At 43.3% G+C, this 22,879-nt stretch overlaps 2 protein-coding genes and 1 long non-coding RNA gene across 9 annotated transcripts in view; 1 reads left to right on the top strand and 2 right to left on the bottom strand.

The window, feature by feature from the left end:
* The window catches only part of LOC108028015 (chromodomain-helicase-DNA-binding protein Mi-2 homolog), a 29,558-nt gene extending 6,688 nt beyond the window's left edge, over nt 1-22,870 (bottom strand). The window contains exon 1 of the mRNA XM_017099644.3: nt 22,724-22,870. Within this exon, the coding sequence (XP_016955133.1) occupies nt 22,724-22,760 (37 nt within the window). The 5' untranslated portion in view covers nt 22,761-22,870. The remainder of the gene's footprint in view (nt 1-22,723) is intronic.
* LOC108028017 (RNA polymerase II elongation factor Ell) lies at nt 74-22,859 on the bottom strand. 4 transcript variants are annotated; one of them, XM_050885820.1, is made up of 5 exons: nt 22,724-22,859; nt 8,945-9,038; nt 8,501-8,886; nt 8,391-8,438; nt 74-6,484 (listed from the first exon to the last, which is right to left on the bottom strand). In XM_050885820.1, exon 5 carries the CDS (start codon nt 6,148-6,150, stop codon nt 2,842-2,844), a length of 3,309 nt encoding a protein of 1,102 aa, XP_050741777.1. In that variant the 5' UTR covers nt 6,151-6,484; nt 8,391-8,438; nt 8,501-8,886; nt 8,945-9,038; nt 22,724-22,859; the 3' UTR covers nt 74-2,841. The 4 variants fall into 4 exon arrangements, with proteins under 4 accessions (XP_050741777.1, XP_016955138.3, XP_016955139.3 ...); XM_017099649.3 differs by lacking the exon at nt 22,724-22,859 and adding an exon at nt 21,950-22,110; XM_017099650.3 differs by lacking the exon at nt 22,724-22,859 and adding an exon at nt 21,950-22,110 and having other exon boundaries at nt 8,501-8,883.
* On the top strand, nt 11,811-15,316 carry LOC127010809 (uncharacterized). 4 transcript variants are annotated; one of them, XR_007763610.1, is made up of 3 exons: nt 11,811-13,567; nt 15,103-15,158; nt 15,219-15,316. It is a non-coding gene; the product is annotated as an uncharacterized LOC127010809 (long non-coding RNA). The 4 variants fall into 4 exon arrangements; XR_007763609.1 differs by having other exon boundaries at nt 11,811-14,818; XR_007763608.1 differs by having other exon boundaries at nt 15,103-15,316.
* Nucleotides 22,871-22,879: the final 9 nt, after the last annotated feature.

The following is a 22,879-nucleotide window of genomic DNA, read 5'->3' as shown; positions in this document are numbered from 1 at the left end:
GAGCTTTGCAACCCATCGACTGGGAAATGTAAGGGGCAGAAATCAATATCAATATAAATAAAAACAGCCGCTATCTTTTTTTCGATTCAATATTTTATTTGATTCTATTTTTTGCTTTTTTTGTCAAGTTTTTCTTTTCTTCTCTTTTGTTGTTTGTGGTCTTAATATTACTAGTATATAACAATATCTCTTTTTTTGTAAGATTTTTCGTTCTGCTGGTCGTGTCAGCGTTTTGCTCTTAGGTGTACAATAATAATAATAATATTTCTCATGTCTCTTGATCTGTTTACTCTTCCTCTCCTCCACTCGGCTCACACAGTCGATCAGTGATCAGTGATCAGTGATCGTTAATCGTTAATCGTTAATAAGTTCCTCCTCAATTGCTGTGTTAGTTCGTGTGTGTCTGGTGTGTGTTTGGTGTGCCTTCTGTTTCTGGGGGTGTGTCATATGTGGTGTATTCGTGTACGGGGCGTGGCGTTTATATAAAACTAGTAAGTTTCCTTTGTTGCTTATCAAATGTCAATGTTGTATATATATATATTGTGTATATATTTAGTGGCTTCTTTTGTTTTTTCTTGTATATAAATTGTATATATGATTTTTGTTGTAATTGCTACGAATCGATTTTAAACGCTTGATTTTTTGCAACTTGATCTCAATGTTCCATTTGATTTTCCCTTTCGTTTGTCTCATGCATCCCCCACTACTTAAATATCGTATATAAAAAATATTGCAACGAAATAGCTAAAATTTCATGGTTTTCCTCGATTTCGTGTTAGTTCTTACTTTGCTTTTGTTTCGTTTCATCTCCTCCCCTTGGACACTAGAGTTTCAGCAAATAATTTGATAATCTTTAAGCGACCCTGTCATCTCCCCACCCACTTTGCTTGTGTTTCATTCAGTTGGCTGCGGTACTATTATTATTTTACTTAAGGAAGCTTCCGTAACACGCCTAGAGTTGTCCTAAAACTAAAGCAAACAACTTAAGGGGCCGCCATAGCTGTGATACAACCATTAAGTATGTCATTTCTATTAGTCCTCTCACATAGTTTTGAGCAATAACTAGTCCAAAGCCGCGAATAATATAAATAAGGTCTCCGCCTTCGGTCAGTAGGGAGTCCCCAAATGTTTGCAGACCGGAAAGATGCGGCACGTCAGTGTAATGGTGCTGCTGGTGTGGGCTACAAAATAAGCGCTATGCACGCGAAACAAAAACCGGTGTACGATTAAAAACACAAAATACATAACAAATTAACTAGTTATCGATAAAACAGAAGAATTTTTTCCTACACAAGCCGTTTAAAAGTTCAGTCTATTGTTTTGAGGCACGCCCGCATGCAACACCACCAGGGGAATATAATTTACACACATAGTAGCACATCTTTGATTGGGGTTGCAAGAAGAAAGGTGGTCAGAAGTATCGAAAAATATTTTAACCATGGCAAAAAAGAAAAACATTTATGTATGAAGATTGTGATCATCACTTTTGGCAAACATATTTTAAAGTAAATACAATATTTATTATAATATTTGGAAATTATAATTTCTCTTTGTTCTGGACAACAATATCTATTATTTCCAAAAGCTAGTATTAAGCACCACCTACTCATCTTACTTCCCCAACCTTATATGCAATGATTTTCGGTTTGTTTCTGTGGTGCTCTCTGTTTCTCTCAGTGTGTCTGTCTGTCTGTTTGTCGGTTACGGTTACGCTTTCAAATGTGGTCGTCGTAGGCCTAGGCAAACATTGGCTCAATATCAGTTAACTCTACTCGCACCCCAAGATCCCGATTCCGATCCCGATCCCGATCCCATCCTGATCCCCGTCCCCAGTCCCACTGTATCCCGGATCCAGGACCCTTTGGGGGCACGTGCAGTCGGCGGCAGCGAGGACACTTTGTGCTGGCTTACTCGCTCGCTATATCTCTCTCAATCTCTCCTTTCTCCTCCCTCCCCTCTCTATACACAAATCTAAAACGAAAGCTATGCCCGAAAATGCAAAAGTTTGTCGATGAGTGTACCGTGTAGTCTAGTGTAGTGCAGTGTGTATGCGATATCCTTTGTTTCCGTGGACTGTGAGTGTGAGTGTCTGCCGTTTGTAACAAATGTTAAACAAAAATCAAGAATAAAAATAAGAAGAGTCTAGATTAAAAACGAAAAACATACACGCTATATATTTAAAAGTTGATAATAATATTATAATAATAATAATAATAATTATTACACACAAAACGCAAGGAAAACCAGGTGTCTTCGTTTCCGTTCTCATCATTTTCATTTAGTTACTTAAGCTGCTCAATATGCTCAACAAAAAATTAAGTCTACAACTCGTATATAATTTTTTTTGCTTTCGCCGTTTTTAAAAATATTGATTTTGTTTCCTCCTCAGCGCGTCTTCTTCTGGCTTGTTGTTATGTATATAGTTTATATATGCATTATATATATATTTATATAGATGTAGAAATCGGAGGGCAGCAGAACTGTCCCGCCGCCTACCCTCGTTTTTTGTTTTTCCTTTGTTTTATGTAATAAAAATTATTTTACGCGAAAGTTTGTATTTTTTGTTTAGTTTTTGTTTTTGTTAACATAATTTCAACATTTTTTTGAAGGTTTTTCCATTTGCTTGTAGTACAATTTCTTTTAGAACGTTTTGTTGGTGTTTTTTGTCGGTTTTGTTGGTTTTGTTGTTTTGTTTGTTGTTGCATCATTGTTTTGTATTTTTTTGCGTTTTTACTATAATAGTTTGTAGTATTTATAATAGTTTCTTGCATGTGTTTGCCTTTTTACATGGGGGATCAGCGGATGGTCATCGAAGTGGTCCCAGCAGGATAAGGATCAGGATCAGTAGCGTGGCTCATCGTCGTCGGTATTGGAGTTCGAGTTGGAATTGTCGCAGTCCTCGTCGTCATCGCCGTTGGAGTCAGAGTCCGAGTCCGAGCTGTCATCCGAGTCACTCACATTCTGCGCATGTTGCTGCTGCTGCTGCTGCTGCTGCAGGTGCTGCTGTTGCAGGTGTTGCTGCTGCAGGTGTTGCTGCTGCTGCAGATGTTGCTGCTGCGGATGATGATGCGTCGTCTGCTGCTGCTGCTGTTGGGGATGGTGGCGCTGCTTCTGCGGCTTCTGTTCTATCGTCTCGACGGCGTGGTGCTGCCTCCTCTGCTGCTCGGCCATCCTGGCCGCCGCCGCCTCCGCGACTGCTGGATCCGGAGCCGGAGGCGCCACCGCCGCCGTTAAAGTCTTGTCATAGTCCATCACCAGCTGCTTGATGTGCGCCAGCTTGGCGTGCAGGTAATCGAAGCGCTGCTTGTCCTCCCCAATGGTGCGGTCGTTGTTGATCCGCTCGTACTCGCACACAATCTGCCGCTTGATGTGATCGTAGTCCCCGTAGCCGTTGTCGCAGCGCCTGGCGCTCTCCAGCCGCTCGGACAGGTCCTGGAAGCGATTGCGCACATCCTCCACGCGCGTCAGCAGCTTGCGGTACTCATCGTAGTCGCTCTCGAACTCAGTCTTGTAGCGCCGCCGCACCTCCAGCGTCTGGATGGGCACGTACTGGCTGAAGTCGTAGCGGGGCATGGCGGAGGAGTCCGCATCCGCGGTGGATTGGGCATAGGCGTGTGCGGCAGCGGCCAGCTGTTGCGTGGGCGACGGATGCTTGGCCTGCTGATGGTAATGATTCTGCTGCTGCTGTTGCGCCTGCTGTTGATGTGGCTGCTGCTGTTGTTGCTGCTGCTGCTGCTGCGGTTTTTGCTGCTGATTCTGCTGCTGCTGCTGGAGGGACGATGATCGCGAGGAGGCAGAGGGTGGCGGCACCTGCTGGTAGCCAGAGCTGGAGGCACTGGAGTTCCTCTGCCGCTGGCCACTCGATCCGCCACTGGGTCCACTGCTACTCGTCCTCTTCTTGCTGTTGGAGGCCGCATGTTGCGTGTTATTGCTGTTGTACGAGCCATAGTCGCTCTGCTGGGGCGCCAGACGCTGCTTGCTGGACCCGGATGTGGATCCGGAACTGGAAGCGGAGGCAGCAGGTACAAAACTGGCCGCCAGCTTTGGCGGCGTCGTCGAAGAGGAGGAGGCGGCGGCGGAGGCGGATGAGGACTTATTGCTGCTGCTGCGGTTCGATGTCGTCGCCGATGTCCGCTGCCGATCCTGCTGCGTCTCGTAGCCACTGGAGCTGCTCGAGTTGCTGCCCGTGGAGTTGCGCTTATCCTTGTTGCCGCCTCCTCCATTGCTGGTGCCCGCCAATGAGGAGCTGCCACGCCTACTACTGCTACTGCTGCTGCTACTTCTCGGATGATGTTGCTGCTGCTGCTGCTCCATCGACTGCTGGGTGGCCACTGCCGTCGAGCTCATAAACTCCTCCATGTTGTCCAGCACATTGTAGCTGAGGTCACTTGTGCTGTGATCATCCAACGGACCCGGCTGCCTTTGCGGCGGTGTATACCGATTGCGATTGGAGGCGGAGGAGCCCAGGGACATCGGAGCGGAGGAGTACGACGTGCCCGAGGGCGGCGTGTCCTTCTTGTAGTGACTGATGCGCTGCTTTTTGGGCTGAACAGTGCTGAACATGGTCTCGTCGTACTCGGGGCTAGTCCTCTTCAGGCCCCCGCCGCCGGCTCCACCGCCACCGACTCCACCAGGACCGCCGTTGCTCGACGGCGGCGGCGGACTGCCCGTGTGCGTCGATGTGGGACTCTGGCCGGACGTCGAACTGCCCGCATCCGAGCTCATCGGCGGCGTCAGGTTCTGCGGCTTGCGACGCTTCAACTGCTGCACCTCCTGCTCGCTGAAGAACGGCCAGTTCTCGTCCACATCGTTCCACATCTGGCGACGCAGATTGTACGTGTTGTGCGACATGGTGCTGATGTCCATGAGTATGTTGGTGATCTGGTTGCGCTCCCTGTCCCGTATGCCCTCGTTCTTCAGCCGCGCAAAGAGCTCCGGCTTCTTGAACGCCTTTAGGGCCAGCAGATGGATGAGGCGTTCGCGTATGTTGCGCCTGGACACGTCCGACATCTTGTTGCCGCCCGACGACTTGTTATTGGCACTCCTGGAGGACGAGGAGGAGTTGGAGTTGGAGGAGGTGAGGCCCCCGCTTGGCATCTTGTTGCGTGAGGAGATGGCTGATGCTGATGCAGATGATGCTGGTGCTGCTGCAGCTGGCATGGCGTCCCTTGGCGAGCTGCCGCTCAGGTTATTGTAGCCCTGCGAGATGCCGTTGGCGAATGTGGAAGCGAGCGAGGAGGCTGCCCCACCGCCACCGCCGCCGCCATAGCGACCACCACCAAGGCCACCAGAGCCATTGACTGTGCCGCTGGCGCCCAGCGTGCTGGGATTGGGCGAGCGCGAGGCAAAAGCGCTGCTGGAGGAGCTGCTGGATCCTACGCCTAGGCCATTAAATGGCGATGAACCTAACTTACGACTATGGTTGTTGCTATTAAAACTATTGCTGCTGCTGCTGTTGCTGTTGTTGTTCCCACTGTTGTTGCTGTTGCTGTGATGATGAAATGCCGTCGTCGTCGTCAAACCAGAGTTGGAGGAGGCGTTGGAGTTGGCGGATGCGGAGGACATGGAGGCTTGGAATGCTGATGGCGGCTTCTTCACCTTACGCCCGATATCCGACTGATTCGGCTTGATCTCCCTGATGCACTTGCTCTTCTCCGTCTCCTCGGCAATGGCCATTTTTGTGCGTGTCGTATCGTAGACATCGTCATTGGCATGGATTCGCATTCGCAGGGTGACCGGTCCGAGGACTCCGAGGTTCTGTTGCTGCTGCTGAACGCACTCCAGCGTTCCCTCCATATTGTTGATGGTGAATCCAAATTTGCGTCCACCTCCACTGCCTCCTCCTCCGGACGCGGCGTCGCTGCCATTGCCATTAGCATTAGGGATGCCATTAGCATCCGTTGCTGGTCGCGGGAACTGGATGAAGCCCGTGTTGCCCGCGAATTGGATCTTGGCCCGCTGGCCGGGCTGCAGCCGCTTGGCGTTCTCATCGCGCTGGTATTCCTCGATCGCACGGAACGCGGAATCGGTGAGCTTGACGATGATGTACTCCTTGCTATCATCGGTGTAACGGTGGCTCTGGGACATTCCATAATTGCCGGTCGATAGTGCATTGGGCAGGCATTTCGTTGACGCAATCGAATTGGTCATAACGTGCGCGCAGCTAGCCGCCAATTAGATAGCAATTAGATAGCCCCTCGATCGTTCCCGGATGAAATGGATGATGCTGATGCCGGTGCCGATGTTGATGTTGATGATGACTGGAAGGTTGGAATTGGAGGGATGCCGTTGGTTGGTTGGGCCAGCTTGGAAATCGTGGAAGGGGGGCTGGTTCGCTTGGAAGGTCTGGTGCACTGCTCTTGGTCTGGCGCTCTTCGTCGCTGGTCTCTTGGAAAGGACGGGAAGCACTGGAAGTGGTAGGTCGATCCTGGAAGCTGCCTCTCTGAAAGTCCCTCTTCTCTCCTGCTTGTTGTTACTGTTGGTTCTGTGCAAATATTGCTCGACTTTAGTATGTTGTAATCGTAACTGAAATTTACGTTGTTGCTAAGACGTGACACACATGCACAGCCCTCTCTTTGCTCTCACACACTGACACTAACTGTCAATCGTTTTGTTTTAGATTTTAATTTTGACTTTTTAAGCTCAGCTCACTCAGAAATCTTTGTTGTTTAACGAATGCAGGCTCTCTTTGTATTTGTCGTAAGAATTTCACTTCCGTATGGCAAAGGCAACAATTTTTTTTTCAATTTTACACTTTCAAAAAGTCATATACTCTCTCTCTCTCTCTCTCTCTCTGGCTAGCTTGATTGGATTGCTTGCTCTTGGCCACTGCGTTTGTGTGTGTGTTGCTGCTTGCAAATAACACAATTTCTTTTGTTAAATAATATGGTATTTTAATTGGGTTAAGGTAGGCATGTATGTTTGCTCTCTTGTCCCTGTTTTTTTTTTGTTGCTTTTAAATGTTACTCGGCGCGGGCGACGGGCGATTGCGGGGGGCGGAGGCCTTTTGCTACAGCTCTCCTCTCTCTCCCCGTTATGGTTGTTGTTTTGCTGGCTGATTTCAGTTGAAAGTGCCGCAAGCAGCGACTCGACTCCTGCGCCAGGTGTCAATATGTGTGTGCGTGCGTCTGTCGCGTGCGCGCTCTCGCTCGCACTCGCCCGTTCGTCTGGATGACGATGTTTGTATGTAAGAGAGCACCTCAGGTCATAAGCAAAATCAAAGACAGCAAATCAATGCGCCGCTCTGCTCGCACACGTCCGTGACTGGCCTCGCGCTCTCTCGCTCACTCGCTCGCACGGCGATCGCAGCGAGCGCGTTGAAGCGAGACAACTGCTGGTTTGATTGGCTTCTCCGCGACTTGTTGTTGTAACTGCCGTTGTGGTTTTTGTTTTTGTTGTTGCTGCTGGCTGCTTGATCTTTTTTCCTTTTCGCTTTTTTCGCTAAAAATCATCTGTGTTTGTACGCTGATTTTTATATATTTTACTGGCACTGGCTCTGCTTATTATATTTTTTAGTTGCACATAGATACATAAGTACGCTTTGGTCTATCGCAGTGTGTGCACACACACACACCCGGACACAGGGGCAAACGTTTCTTTGCACACGCACACGAAATTTCAGTCTCAGCACTCGAGATATTGTTTAATTTTAATGCCTTTTAACCACTTTTTGCGCTGCGTTTGTATTGGCTGGCTGGCAGGCACTCACACACACACACACACACACACACAGGGGGGATACGCTTTACGCGTTCGAGACACTTTTACTCAAGACATTTTTGGTTAGGTGAATTTTTTGTACTTTCGTTCGGAACTGTTCTGAATTCGATGGTTTTGGTCTCAACCTCCGGTTACTATTATCACCAGGCGTGTGTGTGGCTTTTAAGTGCACTTCAGTCGCCTTCTCTTCGCCTGCGGTGCGTCTGTGTGTGCCAAGGTATCTTAATCAACGTACAAAAGGTATCTGCTAAATGAAATCGAAACGAGTTGCTTTCAAGTGGTTGCCCGTCGCTAGCTGTTGTTGTTGCTGCTGCTGCTGGCGCTGCTGCTGCTGCTCTCTTTGCACTCGTTTATTACAAGTGAGAGAGAACGGAAGTAGCGAGTGGGGATCACTCTTCTCTTAGCCCCGCTCTTGGGCTCTCTCGCCTACTTGGTACGTACGTGCCTTGTATCACTTGCCGTATTTTTAGTTGTTTTTGTTTTTGCCAGTCGAGCACAGCGAAGCAGAAATGAAAACAAGTTTGCAATATTATAATGTGCGCACTTGGCACTCGTCAATCCCTCAGTTGTGGCTCTCTTTTCGCAGCGAGCTAGTGTGTTTTGTGATCTGGGCACGTCTTAGCAAATGTTACATTGAGGAAGGAAAAAAAAAAGAGACTAAGTAAGCTTACTTTGGTTGTATGAGTTTTGTGTTTCTTAGCTGGAAACTGCAGGCGGCACTATAAGAAACGGTTCGGCTTAGTGGCGGATTGTGAAGCAAGACGGGCACGGGCGTACTTACAATTGATTATGTATTCTACTAAAAAACAGATTGCTTTTGCTGTGTGAACAGCTGTTTTGCCACCTGTATGCCCCCACACCACGTCACACGTAGTAGTAGTTTGTGCTGCTCTCCCTCTCGCGCCGCTCTCTTTCTCGCTGCAGCGAAAAAGTTCCAACAAAACAGAAACAAAAAAAACAGCGCGACTGCAACAACAACAACCGTGTGCCAGTCGCAATCAGCTGTTTTGCGCTCAATCGCTCTGCTCTCTCGCCCAGCAGTGTTGGGTAGTGCGATTTATCGGTTGGGTGGTATGGTTTGGTTTGATCTGCAGCTATCGATCAATCGATAAGGGAGGCAACAGCGACAATGAGCTTTAAAATTTGGACGTTGACTTCTTGTTGCTGCTGTAAAATTGTGACCAATTTTAGTATAAAATCACGTTTATGTCTCTACATTGCATACTTGTTTGTTGATTGTTGCTTTTCAGTGTGTGTATGTATATTGCTGATTTCTGCTCCGTTGCCTTGTTGCTGCTCCGACTTAATTTCACTCTGCACTTTGGTAGTAAAAAAAAGAAAAACACTTTAGTATTTTATTTGCTTTGCACTTGAGATAGTTTTTTTCCACTCTCCCATTCCGCCGCGGAACCGTTACTTGTGCGCGTTTGTCTCGTTTTTTGTTTGTTTTGCGTTACGCGGATCGCGATCATACGTTTTTTGCGCTCAGCTGTTTTGTGTTTACGTTACTCGCTCTCGCCTCTCGCCGCGCTCTCTCTTGAGCTCCTCCGCGCCCGCACTGCAGCAAGGCTCTCTTAGCGAAGAGAGCGCACGAGTGCAGAGCACGCGACATTAGGCTCCGTCATATTTTTACCCCGTTGCTGGTTTTGGTATTTTTTGTTCACTTTTGACATTTTTGCATACGAAAATTTTCCGCTTTCAGGTAGATGTACCGTAGCGCAGATCTTCTAACTCTTGAACGCGAGTGTGTGTGTGTGCATGTGTGCGCGAGTTTGTTTTGAGTGTTCGCATTTTCGTCCTGCCTGTTTTTCTGCCTTTACCGTTGATTTTTATTTTTTGCCTGGCTTATCTCGGTTCTGTTTGTTTTTTCGCTAGGAATTTGAGCCGCACACAAACACAGCAACACGTGCGTACATGCATGGACGTAGCCAAGTGTACTTGTGTATTCCACAATTCCACGATTCCACAATGAAACTATATTTCTATTTCGTTTTTCCCAACTGTCAGTGGTTAAACTGAGGTAAAAGCAGTCAAGGGCGCACACCTGCCCGTGGGTGCGAGCGAGAGGGCGGCCAGCCAGCCACTGGCCAAACAAAAGGGATCGACAAGATGGGAAGATGACATCTTGGGGTCGGTAGGAAAAACCCAGAAAACTAGACAGCCGCCCATATTCGACTGTAGAAACGATGGCTGACGAGAAAAGGACGCCCATCAGTGAGGTTTGGTGAAAGGTCACTCACACCCTTAGACCCAGGTTTTTAATACACCCATCTGGTACCAGAATTACACCACCTAAGTCTTCAATACAACTTCTCTGACAATGGTATTGATTTGGGAATCATATTTCCTTGAAATGTGGTTTTACTTTTATTTCAACTTCTGAAATGACTTTTCGAAGACTTGCCAAGGCTGAAACTCCGGTTATATCAATACAGCTGTGGTCTAGAAATTTATGTATAAAACCCTACCATCGAGGGGATCAATCAAGCGTGCTGCAAATATATTCCAATGTATAAATAAAAGTCGTATCCCTTCAGTACCACAGAGCATTGCTCTCTAATTCACATCCCTAAAGTTGACATATTAACACCAATATTTAAAAATCCACCAATAAACTCAACTATAAGACATATTTACTTTAAATAAAGCTGAATGCTAAAGAAAGCTGAATGTATCGGATCCATTCTTAAAATAAAACCGAAGCCCTAGTCTCCTCCCCTCCACTGTGAACACAATGCCGTCCCTGGACGGGGCTATTGTATGTGTGTACGCCGCCTCGGCAACAAAATTCGCAGTCAACTTTAAACAAATTAGCTGAAATATATTCAACTGTGCATATAAAACAACAAAGAGTCGCGGCGCAGCCACCAAGCAACCATAATACGATTTCAAGTTTCGTTTTTGTTCAAATAGCATTGAGGAAAAACGCCGAAAGGCCAATGCACTGATACAACTCACCGCACAAGGTGAGGAGGGAAGAGGGGTGTGAATGGGACGGGGACGGGAAGGGGAATGGGAATAGGAAGAGGCGTCCCAGGGTCAGGGGGCAAAGGACGGGCGGAAGGAAAGGCGAGGACCTCGACAACAGCTGGCCGCAGGAAGCAGAAACAGGAGCCCTCAGCCGCCAAGCAAGCAGGCAAAAGGAAAACAATGAGCAAGTAGGAAGTGCACCGTCCAGACCTCAAGATACTCAGCGATCAGTAGAGAAAGGAAGTCCAAAGATTAGAAAACATAATCTTCTATCCCTATAATTTTCAAAGTCAGCATGACCGAAGTGAGATATATTTCGATTGAACATGCTACAAGGTACTCGTTCTTAAGAATGAATGTGGAAAAATACTATTAACGTTTTATAAACCTTGTTTACATGGATTACATTGGAGCTAAAATTGGTTTATATTATAGGTAGTGTACTTATAGAAATCAGCAAAAAGATAACAAAATCTGAAGATTACAGAATATAATCTCGATCCCAAAGTGTAAGAAGTCAGCATGATCGAAATGAGATATATTTCGATTGAACATGCTACAAGGTATTGATTTTTAAGAATGAATGTGGAAAAATACTATTGTCGTTTTATAAACCTTGTTTACATGGATTACATTGGAGCTAAAATTGGTTGATATTATAGGTAGTTTACTTATAGAAATCAGCAAAAAGATAACTAAATCTGAAGATTACAGAAAATAATCTGAGATTCTAAAGTCAGCATGATTGAAATGAGATACTTCCCAACTAAAAACCATATCAATCATTATATCACATAGACTATATTCCTATTAAAAATATATTTTTTTTCTTAGAAGTTTGCTTATAGACATGCCTAAAGACCTAATAGATTTAAGATCAACATTAGTTGCATGTAAAATGGGTTTGATTTCGATCAAAATCATCGATGTTTAATAGTTTGTTTTATAGTCAAATTCCGTCAAATCAACATACCCACACACACTCCCCCTAAGAGGTGTAATAAATGGAAACTTTTCGAAAAAGATGGAAGAAAAACGTGTGCAATGGAATGCCCAAGAGAAAAGACGGACGCACACGCTCTCGAACGTGAATACGCCTTCCCAAGCACGCCGCACAATCCATTCCCCTAGGTGCATGCACACACATATGTAGGAATGTGTAATCTCACGGGTGAAAAATAGATGACACACTCGTCGCCGCGGCTCTACATGCCGTGTATGTACAGATACATATGCGTGGAGCGGTGCAGCTGTCAGCTGTGCACGAGCAGTTTTCTTTGTGCTGCACTTCTTTACAGCAACGAGTGATAATGATAACAATGCCCGACGAGGAAATGGGGCAAGCACAGCAGGAAAACATCGGGGACGGGCCTCTCGGCTATGTTTGTATACACACACCGCACACATCCATGGGCGGGTAGGAAATCTTTGCAGAACGCCAGGGTTGCCACCTCTGCATTGCCCACAAATGCCAGAGCGATCGATCGATAGGCCACCGCTTGTTATCGAAAATAAAATAGAAAAGTTTCTTATCAGCAAGTGGAGAAAACTAACATAAAACTACTTATTATACAGCGAGTGCAGGGGAAAATACTTTGGCAGAAATAAGTACTTTCCAGAACTAAATAGTACCACGTTTGGGTCTTTAATTAGAAAGAACTGCCATACAATCTTATCTCACTTAAAGGTTAGTCAAAAGACGTCAGTGAAATTTCAAACTAAATGCATTTATACAAATTAGGCTAATTTCCTGGTAATTGTTGTTATAAATATATTAAAATTTCTAAGAAATATTAAACACAAGCCAAACTACGTTCCCTTTTATGTAGGGTTCCTATCAAGAAAAAACCCGACTTTCAAATTAACATTCAACCTTGTTTTATGATCTTTACTTATACAATAACTGAAATTGCCAAGCACATATGGAATTTCTATGTTATATTAATTTTGGGCAGCAATTAAAAGGCTATAATAAAGAAGTAAGGCATCGGAATTCACGAAATATGTAATTTGCATTTTTCCTGGGAAACTGGAAGATATTTCCATGTAGAAAATGGAACTCAAGGAAAACGCTCGAAAGTGAAAATAGGAACTGGTCTGATTGCAGTCGCAGCTAATTAACAGACTTTGCACCTACTAAAAACGAGCGAAAAGAGCAGTGGAATACAAGTGTGCTGGAAGTGCAACCGACTGAGAGCAATAACGACCGTACACACAAGCAATCGGGCAGTATGTGCCAGTGTGCGGAGTGAATAATCAATTGCCGGAGCAGCCGCGATAATATAATATGGTGGCCACCCGAGTGGGGCTCGGGCTGGGGATCGGCCTGACGGGGGACCTATGGGGCATGGGACTGCGATTCCGGGCAAACCGACGCACGCCTTATTGGTAATTGCCCACACGGGAATCCCAAATACCTTGGACGTTGTACGCCCGAGCATACAAACATATTTCGGATTGTTTTTCCCCCTCAAAGCGTTGCATTTTCAGCACTGAGAGAGCGCAGAGAGATAGAGAGTCAAATCGCGCACCCACTTCTATTTTATATAATAAAATGGCAATATTTTACATTTTATCTTCGGCGCTGGTCTATTTATAGGCTGAAAAACAAAAAGACAGCACAAAAACACCAGAGAAGGCACCCACAACACGAATGCGCTCTCAACGCCAGTGTTTGTTTGCTCGAGTGTGTGAGTCACACATCAAGTGGGAAATATTTCACGATAAAAAGTAAAAATAAAAAGGTGCTAAATGCCGTCGTACCTCACTCGAAGTTCATATGCCGTTTGCCGGGGTTAATTCCCCACAGTGCGGCACCGACTGTTGATTCCGGTTATCGAGATAGTCGTGAACGTGTCATCGGAATAATCGAATCAAGGTTTCTATCGATAAAATATTGAAATTATTTAAAATACCAATATTAAAATATTTTTTCTGAAATAATTCATCTTAGAATGTTAATATTCATAGAATCCCACGAAAAATAGGTTTAATACCTGTTATCGAACCCAGCTAAGTGACCTTTGATGTACAATCAACTGAGTAAACTTCAACAATTACTAAACCATAAAATGTCATCTATTAGTATGTAATTCTGACGTAAACCTAAATCGTGCTTCCTAAATGGTTCTCAAGAAAACAGTTATTTTTTGTGTGGGAATTACGAAGCGCCTGGGGGGCTTTAGTTAATTGTATTTCTGAGAAAACATTCCTATGATGCACACAATTCGTCCTAAGCTTATCTGAAGGCACTGAACTCAAACAAAAGATATATCGAAAAAGAATAAGCGGAATACGGCAGATAAGTATAAAAAGTGCGTACAATGAACTTGTAGCCCGTTCAAATTCTGGATGCAGAATGACAAATACAAAAAGGAGCTAACTGCTAAAGAATCGAAATTGTTCGTTCAACGACCGATCATTGCATAATTCAGGTTCGATTGTTTTATAGCGAAGAAGTGAAACGGAAATGCGTAAAGCCCCCAAATACTGATATATGTGTATAAAGAGTTGCGAGTGCTGCGGTTCGGAAAAACATTGACCGTGAATTGGCATAAATTGAAATTTGAACATAGGCAATCAAAGATTAGATTAGGGACTTGTATTCGTCGTATGTGAGCTTATTTACGTGACGACCTTATCTCGACGCGGAAAGGCGGAAAAAAGCGACGACCACACCAAACCGATGGATAAAGAAAGCTCTTAGCAGCTGTTTGAGGTCTAGAAAATCGGATTCAAACAAAGCGAGCAACAGAAACACCATTTTGAAATGTCTTTTCTACGAAGCTTGTATTAATGAGCCTCTCTCCCGTAGAATCTGGTTTTTGGGTCCAGCCGCAAACGAAAACAAATGAACACGACAATAAAAAGCAATTTAAATTTAATCAGAAAACACACGAAGATGTGGGGTCTGAAAACAAAACTACCGGCACACGTTTTCAGTGCTGTTTTACGTAGTCTGTGGCAGTAACAGGTTTTCTGTTAAATTTAGAATTCAGACTAAAGTAGGGTGACTAGAAATTCACAAACTATCCAGTTAGACACTTAGGACAAAGAATAATATTGCTGTATGAAAAAAATACGGCAAAACTTTCTCTTTTAACGCAGAAGACTTGACATCCAAAGAAAGGTAAACAGAATATTTGTAATTGGATTACGTAATAGTATACTAATTGCTAACATTCACATATAATTAAATCCCATTAATATATCATAATCTGTCATCCATAGATGGTATTTAAAACCAATACGACCAGAAACTACACATTTTGTAATGGCCTATGGTCAAAAGTCAGAATACATCTTTGGCCCCAAATCAAAAATCCCCGAAAATGCTCTTCGTTGCTAACTGGTCTTCGTTAATCGCTTGACTCTATTAAATTTAAATAATTACTAAGCCTCCTTGATTTTCAGAAAAAGACGAAAATAAATAAATAAAGCACTTTGGAAGTGGTGGCGGCGTCGTCGAGGTAAAAAACTTAAATAAATTTCGAATAAAAACTTTTTATATGTGGTTTCGTAACGACAAGTCGGCGGCAACCGCGATATCTTCAGCACAAATACATGTGCATGCTAATCAACGAAAGGCAAAAAACATACAAAATAAAAACCACCAACAAACAACACCCAAAAAGCACGAAACACTGGAAAACCCGATACGAAACATGGCCAACTCAAGTGGCGAAGTGGAGGACTGGTGGATTGGTGGCTTGGTGGACTGGTGGAGTGGGGTGGTGATGGCGATGGTGTTTCGACTAGAAGGCTTAGCCCCTGTCGAGAAAGAAACAACCAGACCAGAGATTCGGACTCGGACTCGGATTCGGATTCCGATTCGATACGATCCGAAATGCGACGAGAGTGAGCGGCGGCGGCGGTGGTGGTGGAGCTCAAAACGTTCGCTTCGAAAACTTGTCTTCCCAGATTCAGTTCGGATTTCTTCTTCTTATTGGAGCAGCAGCGGCAAGACGAGACCGAAAACAACACCAAAATACAAAACATGAAAGGAGGGCCCCCCAACGCCGAAGTTGGCAATACACTTGGAGTTTTCTTTGGAAAAATACCAGGGGCCAAAACATAATTAACAGTTTTATTGGTTGTCCCAGTTTCAAATTTATAAAAATTGGTATTTCATAGCGTATCTTCAGGCCTTCTCTTTGAGATGAAACATTTTCTATTAAACTACTGTTGTTATTATAGTGAAAGTGAATTGAATTACATATAGAACTGTTACGATAAAAACCAATGTCTCTAACTACAATCGATAATCATCGAAATTATCGATACATCAAAATAGCATCATTGCTTTATGATGATTATGCATTAATTGTTTTTATTAGCAAAGGAAAGCGTAGAGTTCTAGTTGCTTGTGAAAGGTTCTCGTCAATTGGGGGTCCCACCCCATATTACCCCACCTTTTCAGGGTATCAATGAAAAAAGAAACAACAGCAGCAAGCAACAGTGTTGGCAATTTGGAACTGGACTACAAACGGACTTGAAAGAAACCAAGTAACAACAATAACAACCACCAGCGGAGCGAGTCGCGACTGCCGACTGGTATTTCCCTCTCTGGGTTGTTATGAATCTGTTGTATTTGCTGTTGGAGCCGCTGTCTTTCATTATAAAAAATGAATATACATTTTCGTATATATGTTCATATGCAGTATATGCGTACAAACAAGCATACACACTTTTAAACGTATCTGAGGCTATATCTTTAAAATTACTGAAGGTCAGTCAAATTGAGCGTACAATCAACTTTTTAATATTCCATTAAACCAATTTTACTGCTGCTTTATTGGGGTGTATTAGAGTTGTGACCAATTTATAACTTCAAATGCCAGTGTATAAGGTCTTTGTTGTATTCACTTTATAAACGTGCTCCACCAGAAGGATTCTAAAGTTTTCAAAGTAACATTTCAAATGAAAATGCATCCAAGATACAGCCTTAAATATGTAGAGATTAACACTGGCTCGTTTGCTTTCGCTTCCTTTCCCTCTTTCTACCCAATTAGTAGGTTGCTAATTGAACTTCCGCAGAATACTCCACTCCTATGACAGCCCATTGTGTGTCATCAAACACACAACCAAACACAAAAAGTAGCTTTGGAAGCGTCGACTTTGGCCATCACCTTGCCTTGTCTATTGGCCGGAGTTTCCGGTGTCTGTGGCCATTATATTAAGCTGAGAAATAAGCCGAATCAGAGCAGTAGGCAATGGTTCCAAAGAAACGGAACGACCTTTGCATATAAATAGAACCTGAAACCGGCTTAAGACAGAAGAACCTCAGGGGAGTCCCAGTTCCATTGGCAACATAGAATTTTCGACTAACAAAGCCCGAGAAATCAATTGAGTTTTGAAGATGTAGTATTCTGTATTACAGACTTTAGAAATTAGTATTTCCAAATTTTTCATTAAAAAATGTGTTACTGACAACCAAATTAATCACTTTTTTTATTATAAAATGCGTCACGAAAGGCAAATCATCAATCGAAAGTCTATTCATCTTTTGACATACTCCAGTTCCTGAACACTTTATTGATATTAGAAGTCCTACAATAATTTCTTGGAAACAAATCGCTCTTTAAACCTATATTTATGTCGCGCTTGGTTTTCTTATCAAGTACACTTTGGGTACCATCGAAACGAAAGACCCACCAAGTTTGGAAAAGAGAATAACAACCCAACAAATCGAGCACTCGAGCTGCGCTTTTGTTGAGTCGAGTGCACAAAGCCCAAAACCCAACCCACAAACGAGCCATTAAAAACCTCGCGCGGTATGCATGTGAAAAATAAAAGATACGAAAAATTATATAAACATTATAGGCGAGCGTGAGTATGACTAAACCGACCGCAAGCAACAACTGCACACACTTATAACTGCCGCAGCAAAAGCGAGAGCAACAGCACAACACCAACTACAACTGTAGCAATATGTAACAAGTCGGGTGGCAACAACTATAGCAACTACAGATACAACTGCAACAACTACAACAGCGAAAACGAGGGCTTGCTGTCGACTACATACTTTTGTTTCTGGCTCTTGGGTTGGTAATTTTAATGTCGGTTTTTAGGGTTTTATTTTCTGGTTTCCCAGCCAGCTATGCGAAACTATGCCAAAGTTAACGACAGATTACAATAATCACAGGTACAGGTGCGGCTAGGAAGATATCTCCAACGTTCTACTCTGTTCTCTTCCGTCATTTTAAGCAAGGATTATTAAAATAAAAAAAAATATCTACTTGTTTTTTTAAGTTTATATTTATCCAAATAAAAATTATAATAAGCGTCATAGTATGAGTCACTACTTTCGAGGGCTTTCTTTAATTACTCATAAGCTTTCCGATATTTTTATTTCCGCCCATTCAGGAAACTACCCCTGAAACATGAGCAAATCCAAAATTGTGAATAATACATATACTATTTTGTAAATTTTTAAGGCACTTGAAAGATATTAAAATAAGCTTTAACAACATTAGATGTACTATTTTATGAATGCGGATACTGAGTAATTTTTAAGTAGGACACAGATATATTTAAATTTTGGAAATCCAATTATGTTCCGGTTCTACATTTTTCCAAATGTAATATTTCTTTTTATGTGTTATTTGCTATTTTTTGAAAACGTGAGGTTTTTGTACATTCCGTGCTAATACTCTGACCGCCACTGTAGGGAGACACCAAGAGACACACAGTGGGCGCTGGCAATGTCGCTGACAACAATTATGCACCTTGTTGGCAATGCTGAGCTTATAAGCTGTCGCTTTGGCTTAGCGAGCAACTAATTGGCTAATTAGACGATAGTGAAGCGCAAAAAGAACCGATTGGAGCGATGATTTCGATTACAAGCGCTAATGCGATAGAAAAAAAACGCAGGAACGACGCAAATCCGATGGCCCAAATACGCGTGTTTTGGCATGGAAATGACACAAATAGATTCGCGTGCTGTTGTCTTTTCTTTTTCTTGTTTTCGCGTTTACACACCCAGAAAACAACATAATTGTTACCATAAACCTATTTTCGGCGACAATCGAAGCACAAATTTGGTTTTGCAGTGGGCCGCAAGCGGAACTCGATAACAATTACAAAACTATTGAACCAATTAAGTTAAGGCTATTAAAGCAACAACAACAACAATAACAACTCTGTTTTTGCCGCAGAAACAACGACGACGACAACAACAACAACAGCAAGAGCGTAGCAATGAGAGAGCGAACGAGAAACAGAAACGGAAACCACAATGGCGACCGATGGCCAGCGAAAAACACTGCGAAACGAAACGAGACAAAAACGAAACGAAACAGCATTTGCCATATGACCATTTATGTTTCGGCATTTTCGCTGCGTAAACATTTCCATATGCAAATATTAATGACCTTCACTTTCACCTAGCGTGCTAAAAGCATTGAAATGCAGAAGGGATTTCGAGGTGTTAAGTGGATATGTCAAGAAGGCAATTGACAAATAATCCAGTCAGAACGATGAAAACATAAACTCACATTTACAAAATATGTCTCAAACGTATAAGCATCATCGAAAAATCTGCAATACAATATTTTAACAAAGGAACCACTATTGCAACCTTCGATTTTCTTTTTCTAATACCTTGACAACCCTAACATAATCTCATGCTCTCCCACACACCAAGCCCAATGATCGATAAAAGTGATCAGTTCAACAGTTGATAAGCTTCGATTAATTTTCACATTCCCATACAAGTACATTGAATGATTTAAAAATAAATTAACTCGTACACAATCTGGTGCATGTGTATTTGTTTGCGGTGGCGGTGACTTCCAAAAAAAAAAAATAAAACAACAAATATCAATTGCTGCCCGAGTTTTGTCACAGTGTGCGAGAGTGATGTGTCCGCATGTGTGTACGAATAATCTGAAACAAATAGCAACAGCAGCAACAACAACTGTGGCGCGGCCTTCTCTCCCAGCGACAACAAGACAATTACTGTAAATAGGTAAAATAACAAGACAACCAGCAGTTGCACAAATATTAAACGGCACACAGACAACCATGTACGAAGCCAAAGGTATTACGGTAATCAATGTCAAATGCTGCCGATTTCGTGTGTGTGTTTGTCTACTCCAACCGAAATCAACAAAAACAACACCTTTGGAAGAGCGACACACACGCTCCCATCGAAAGGCAAAAAACACACGGGTGCCAGAGAGGGAGAGAGAAAGATAGAGCGGGGCGAGACAGAGCGAGAGATACGCGTCAAATGTCAAAATCGAAAAGAACAACAACAACCACAATCGACCCAGTGTTGTTCTATTTGAGAGAGCGATTTTCGAACGAAAAATGAACGTATTGAAAGCTAAAATAATATTTACTTTTCCTATTCGTGTTTCATAGTTTTGTGGATTTTAGGCGCAAGTAAACTTTTCGAAATGCCACCACACATCCATATACTCTTACATACATATATATATATATATATATATATATATGTATAAGTATATACATGGCGGATATAAAAAAGCACCACTTGTTGTTGGCTTGATTGAATGCAGTGCGTGCGAGCGGGATGGCATGTTGTAGTTCACCAAAGCAAGGTAAGATCGCCACCAATACACCGGCAAATGCAGCTCACACACATACAATATACTTTCACTTCTTGTATTGAATTTTTGATTTTATTTGTGCTGGCGCCACGTTGTTGTTGCTAACAATGGGTTTTTAGCCAGATTTATGCAGTCGGCAACAGCGAAGCTTTTGATGGGAAAATAAAATTCGAAAGGGCTATTCTGAAGTCAAAGGGAAAACGTCAAGAATCTTCACACAAAAAATCGGATCAAATGCATGTTAATTTGTTTTCAATAAAACCAAGGCATTGAAACAAACCTATCAATATATCGACAATTTTTCTTTCAGTGCTCATAGGCGAATTACATACGTACTTCACTTCGGACACCTTCCTCTCCCTCTCACACCCTTTTATTATTGCATTACTGCATAAATAGTGGCACTCACACATATGTACACCCTCCCTTTCTCTACACTTTTGCAATTTATGCAATGTCGCATTATTGTTTACTTGTAGTCGAGTAACCGTAATTAGTCTGCGGTATTAAAATAAACACTTTCATCAACTTGAGCACAATGTAAATGGAAGAAAATTGATCGCACAACCGGCAAATGGTGAAATCAAAGAGAAATGGGCAAGAGCAAGTGTATGCTGACGTCACGGAAATGGGAGGATAGAGGCAGGGCGAGTTTAGCATCCTAGCGATATATCAAAGGATAACGGCGGCGGGGCACAAATCCAATTAGAAAAGACGTGGGGTGGGAGGGGGAGCAGAGTGTTAAATTTAGACACTCTGAAAAGTGCTCCCACGCTCATTCTCTAGGATAACTTCCACACGCACGCACATCATATACATATACATACACACGCCCACAGTGCAACAGCGTCAAACGGGGAAAAAAGAGAGGCGAAAATGGGGGCAGGGACAGAAGAGAGAAGAGCCGTAGACAGAAGAGGAACAGCTGCGAACGAATTAACATAAATTGTACGCGAAATTGGGGTGGATAATACTGTTTTTTGTTACACGGCGGCGGCATATTGTTTATCGGTTTCCGTACAAACTACTACATTCCAGCAATTTCCTTGCCAGAGACAGAACAGGCACCCCTCCACTTACACTTCCACTTCCATTGTCACCCTCTCTTTCCCACACTCTACTCTTTTGCTGCTGCCGCTGCTTCTTCTTCGTCTTACTTGTGTGTTGGCATATTTTGGTTAACTTGTTTCAAAAAGGCTATTTCTTGGTTAATTCGCAGGCACTTTTGTACGATGGACGTAACTATTATATTTTTTGTTTTTTTTCTTTTTAAATTTAATTAAGTCGCGTCGGGGTTTTGGGGTTTTTTTTTACGTTGGATCGACAAAGACGGGGCGACGGCGACGATTTGCTGGAGCGCGCGTGCATAACACGCACACATACAGAGACGCATCTACGCGAGAGAGTGGAGAAATCAATCAAGAGCGCACGTCGGCGAAGGGGGGAGTGGAAAAAATCACATATGTATGTGCGTCAGTGGAAGTGCGACAAGATTTTCCACAATATTCCACGCATCTTTGTTTCGTTTCTTTGCATATGCACATTTTTGCTTCGTTTTCTTTTCGCTCTGCTTGCTTACACAATATACATGTGTATATTTCGTGGTAATTTCAGGTTTTTATTTTTTGCACACACTATTCTTCCTTTTTTCTTTTTTCATTCTTCTTGTTGGATATATTACGCACTTGATTTCTGGCTTTACACTGGCAATCGATAGGCGGTGGCGAGTAATGCACGTATTCCCCTTAATTAACAGTTTTCGCTACAATTAATAGTGTAATCTGTTTAACAAAAACTCAGAAATCACGTCATGGCTGCCACGTCCAAGCAACAATAATGTAAATGGTGGCAGACAAGGCTGGCTGGGGATTATCGATGGGCCCCAAAAGGGGCACACTCCGTACGGTCATACTGTCACACCATGGTCACACTGAAATACGGTCACACCAGCCTGGTGAACAAACGACACAATTCTTAGTTACTAATACGCGTTTTACAACATACAGGTAAACATAGACCGCTTTATAGTAAAGAATCTTAAATTTAAGCTTAATTCTAAACAATTTCCAGCGTTTGCCGCTCTTATTAGCCAACCAAAACAACCATGTAAAACAGATGTTTTGCTGTGCGAGCGGGACGGCTATAGGACCTGCATTCGCGAATCAAGAGAACACAAAAATGCAATAATAAATATGTGTGGAATGGAGGAGGCGCAAAAGGCCCGAAAAAAACGCGCCACACATGTACAAATTTCACCAGTTTCTGTAATTACTTCCGTTTCTAAATGTTCTAAGAAGATATTTGGCCAATTGGCATTAGCGGCAAACAATAAACAATAGGAGAGGGGCGAAACACGCTGCGCGGCATTGCGGCTCTTGAACATGACCACGGCTCTTCTGCGGCCGACAAGCAACATTTTTTTCACGCCGACTTTTGGCCGACTAAAACAATGCACTCACCCTGGAAATTATCGTCATTCTCTTCCTCCGATGCCATTGTAGCAGTCGAATGCAACTTTTACGCTATTTAAGCACACGAAACTCGCTTAATTTCCACAACAAATAATTAAGCACACACAGACACGACGAGAAAAAAATAGACAGTTGTAAGCGGCT

This window comes from Drosophila biarmipes, chromosome 3L, assembly GCF_025231255.1.
Source record: "Drosophila biarmipes strain raj3 chromosome 3L, RU_DBia_V1.1, whole genome shotgun sequence".
Taxonomy (NCBI): Eukaryota; Metazoa; Arthropoda; class Insecta; order Diptera; family Drosophilidae; genus Drosophila; species Drosophila biarmipes.
This window is presented reverse-complemented; position numbering and strand designations above follow the sequence as displayed.

Excerpts from the sequence above, each read along its gene's own strand:
- LOC108028017 (XM_050885820.1), bottom strand. The coding sequence starts at position 6,150 with ATGACCAATTCGATTGCGTCAACGAAATGCCTGCCCAATGCACTATCG.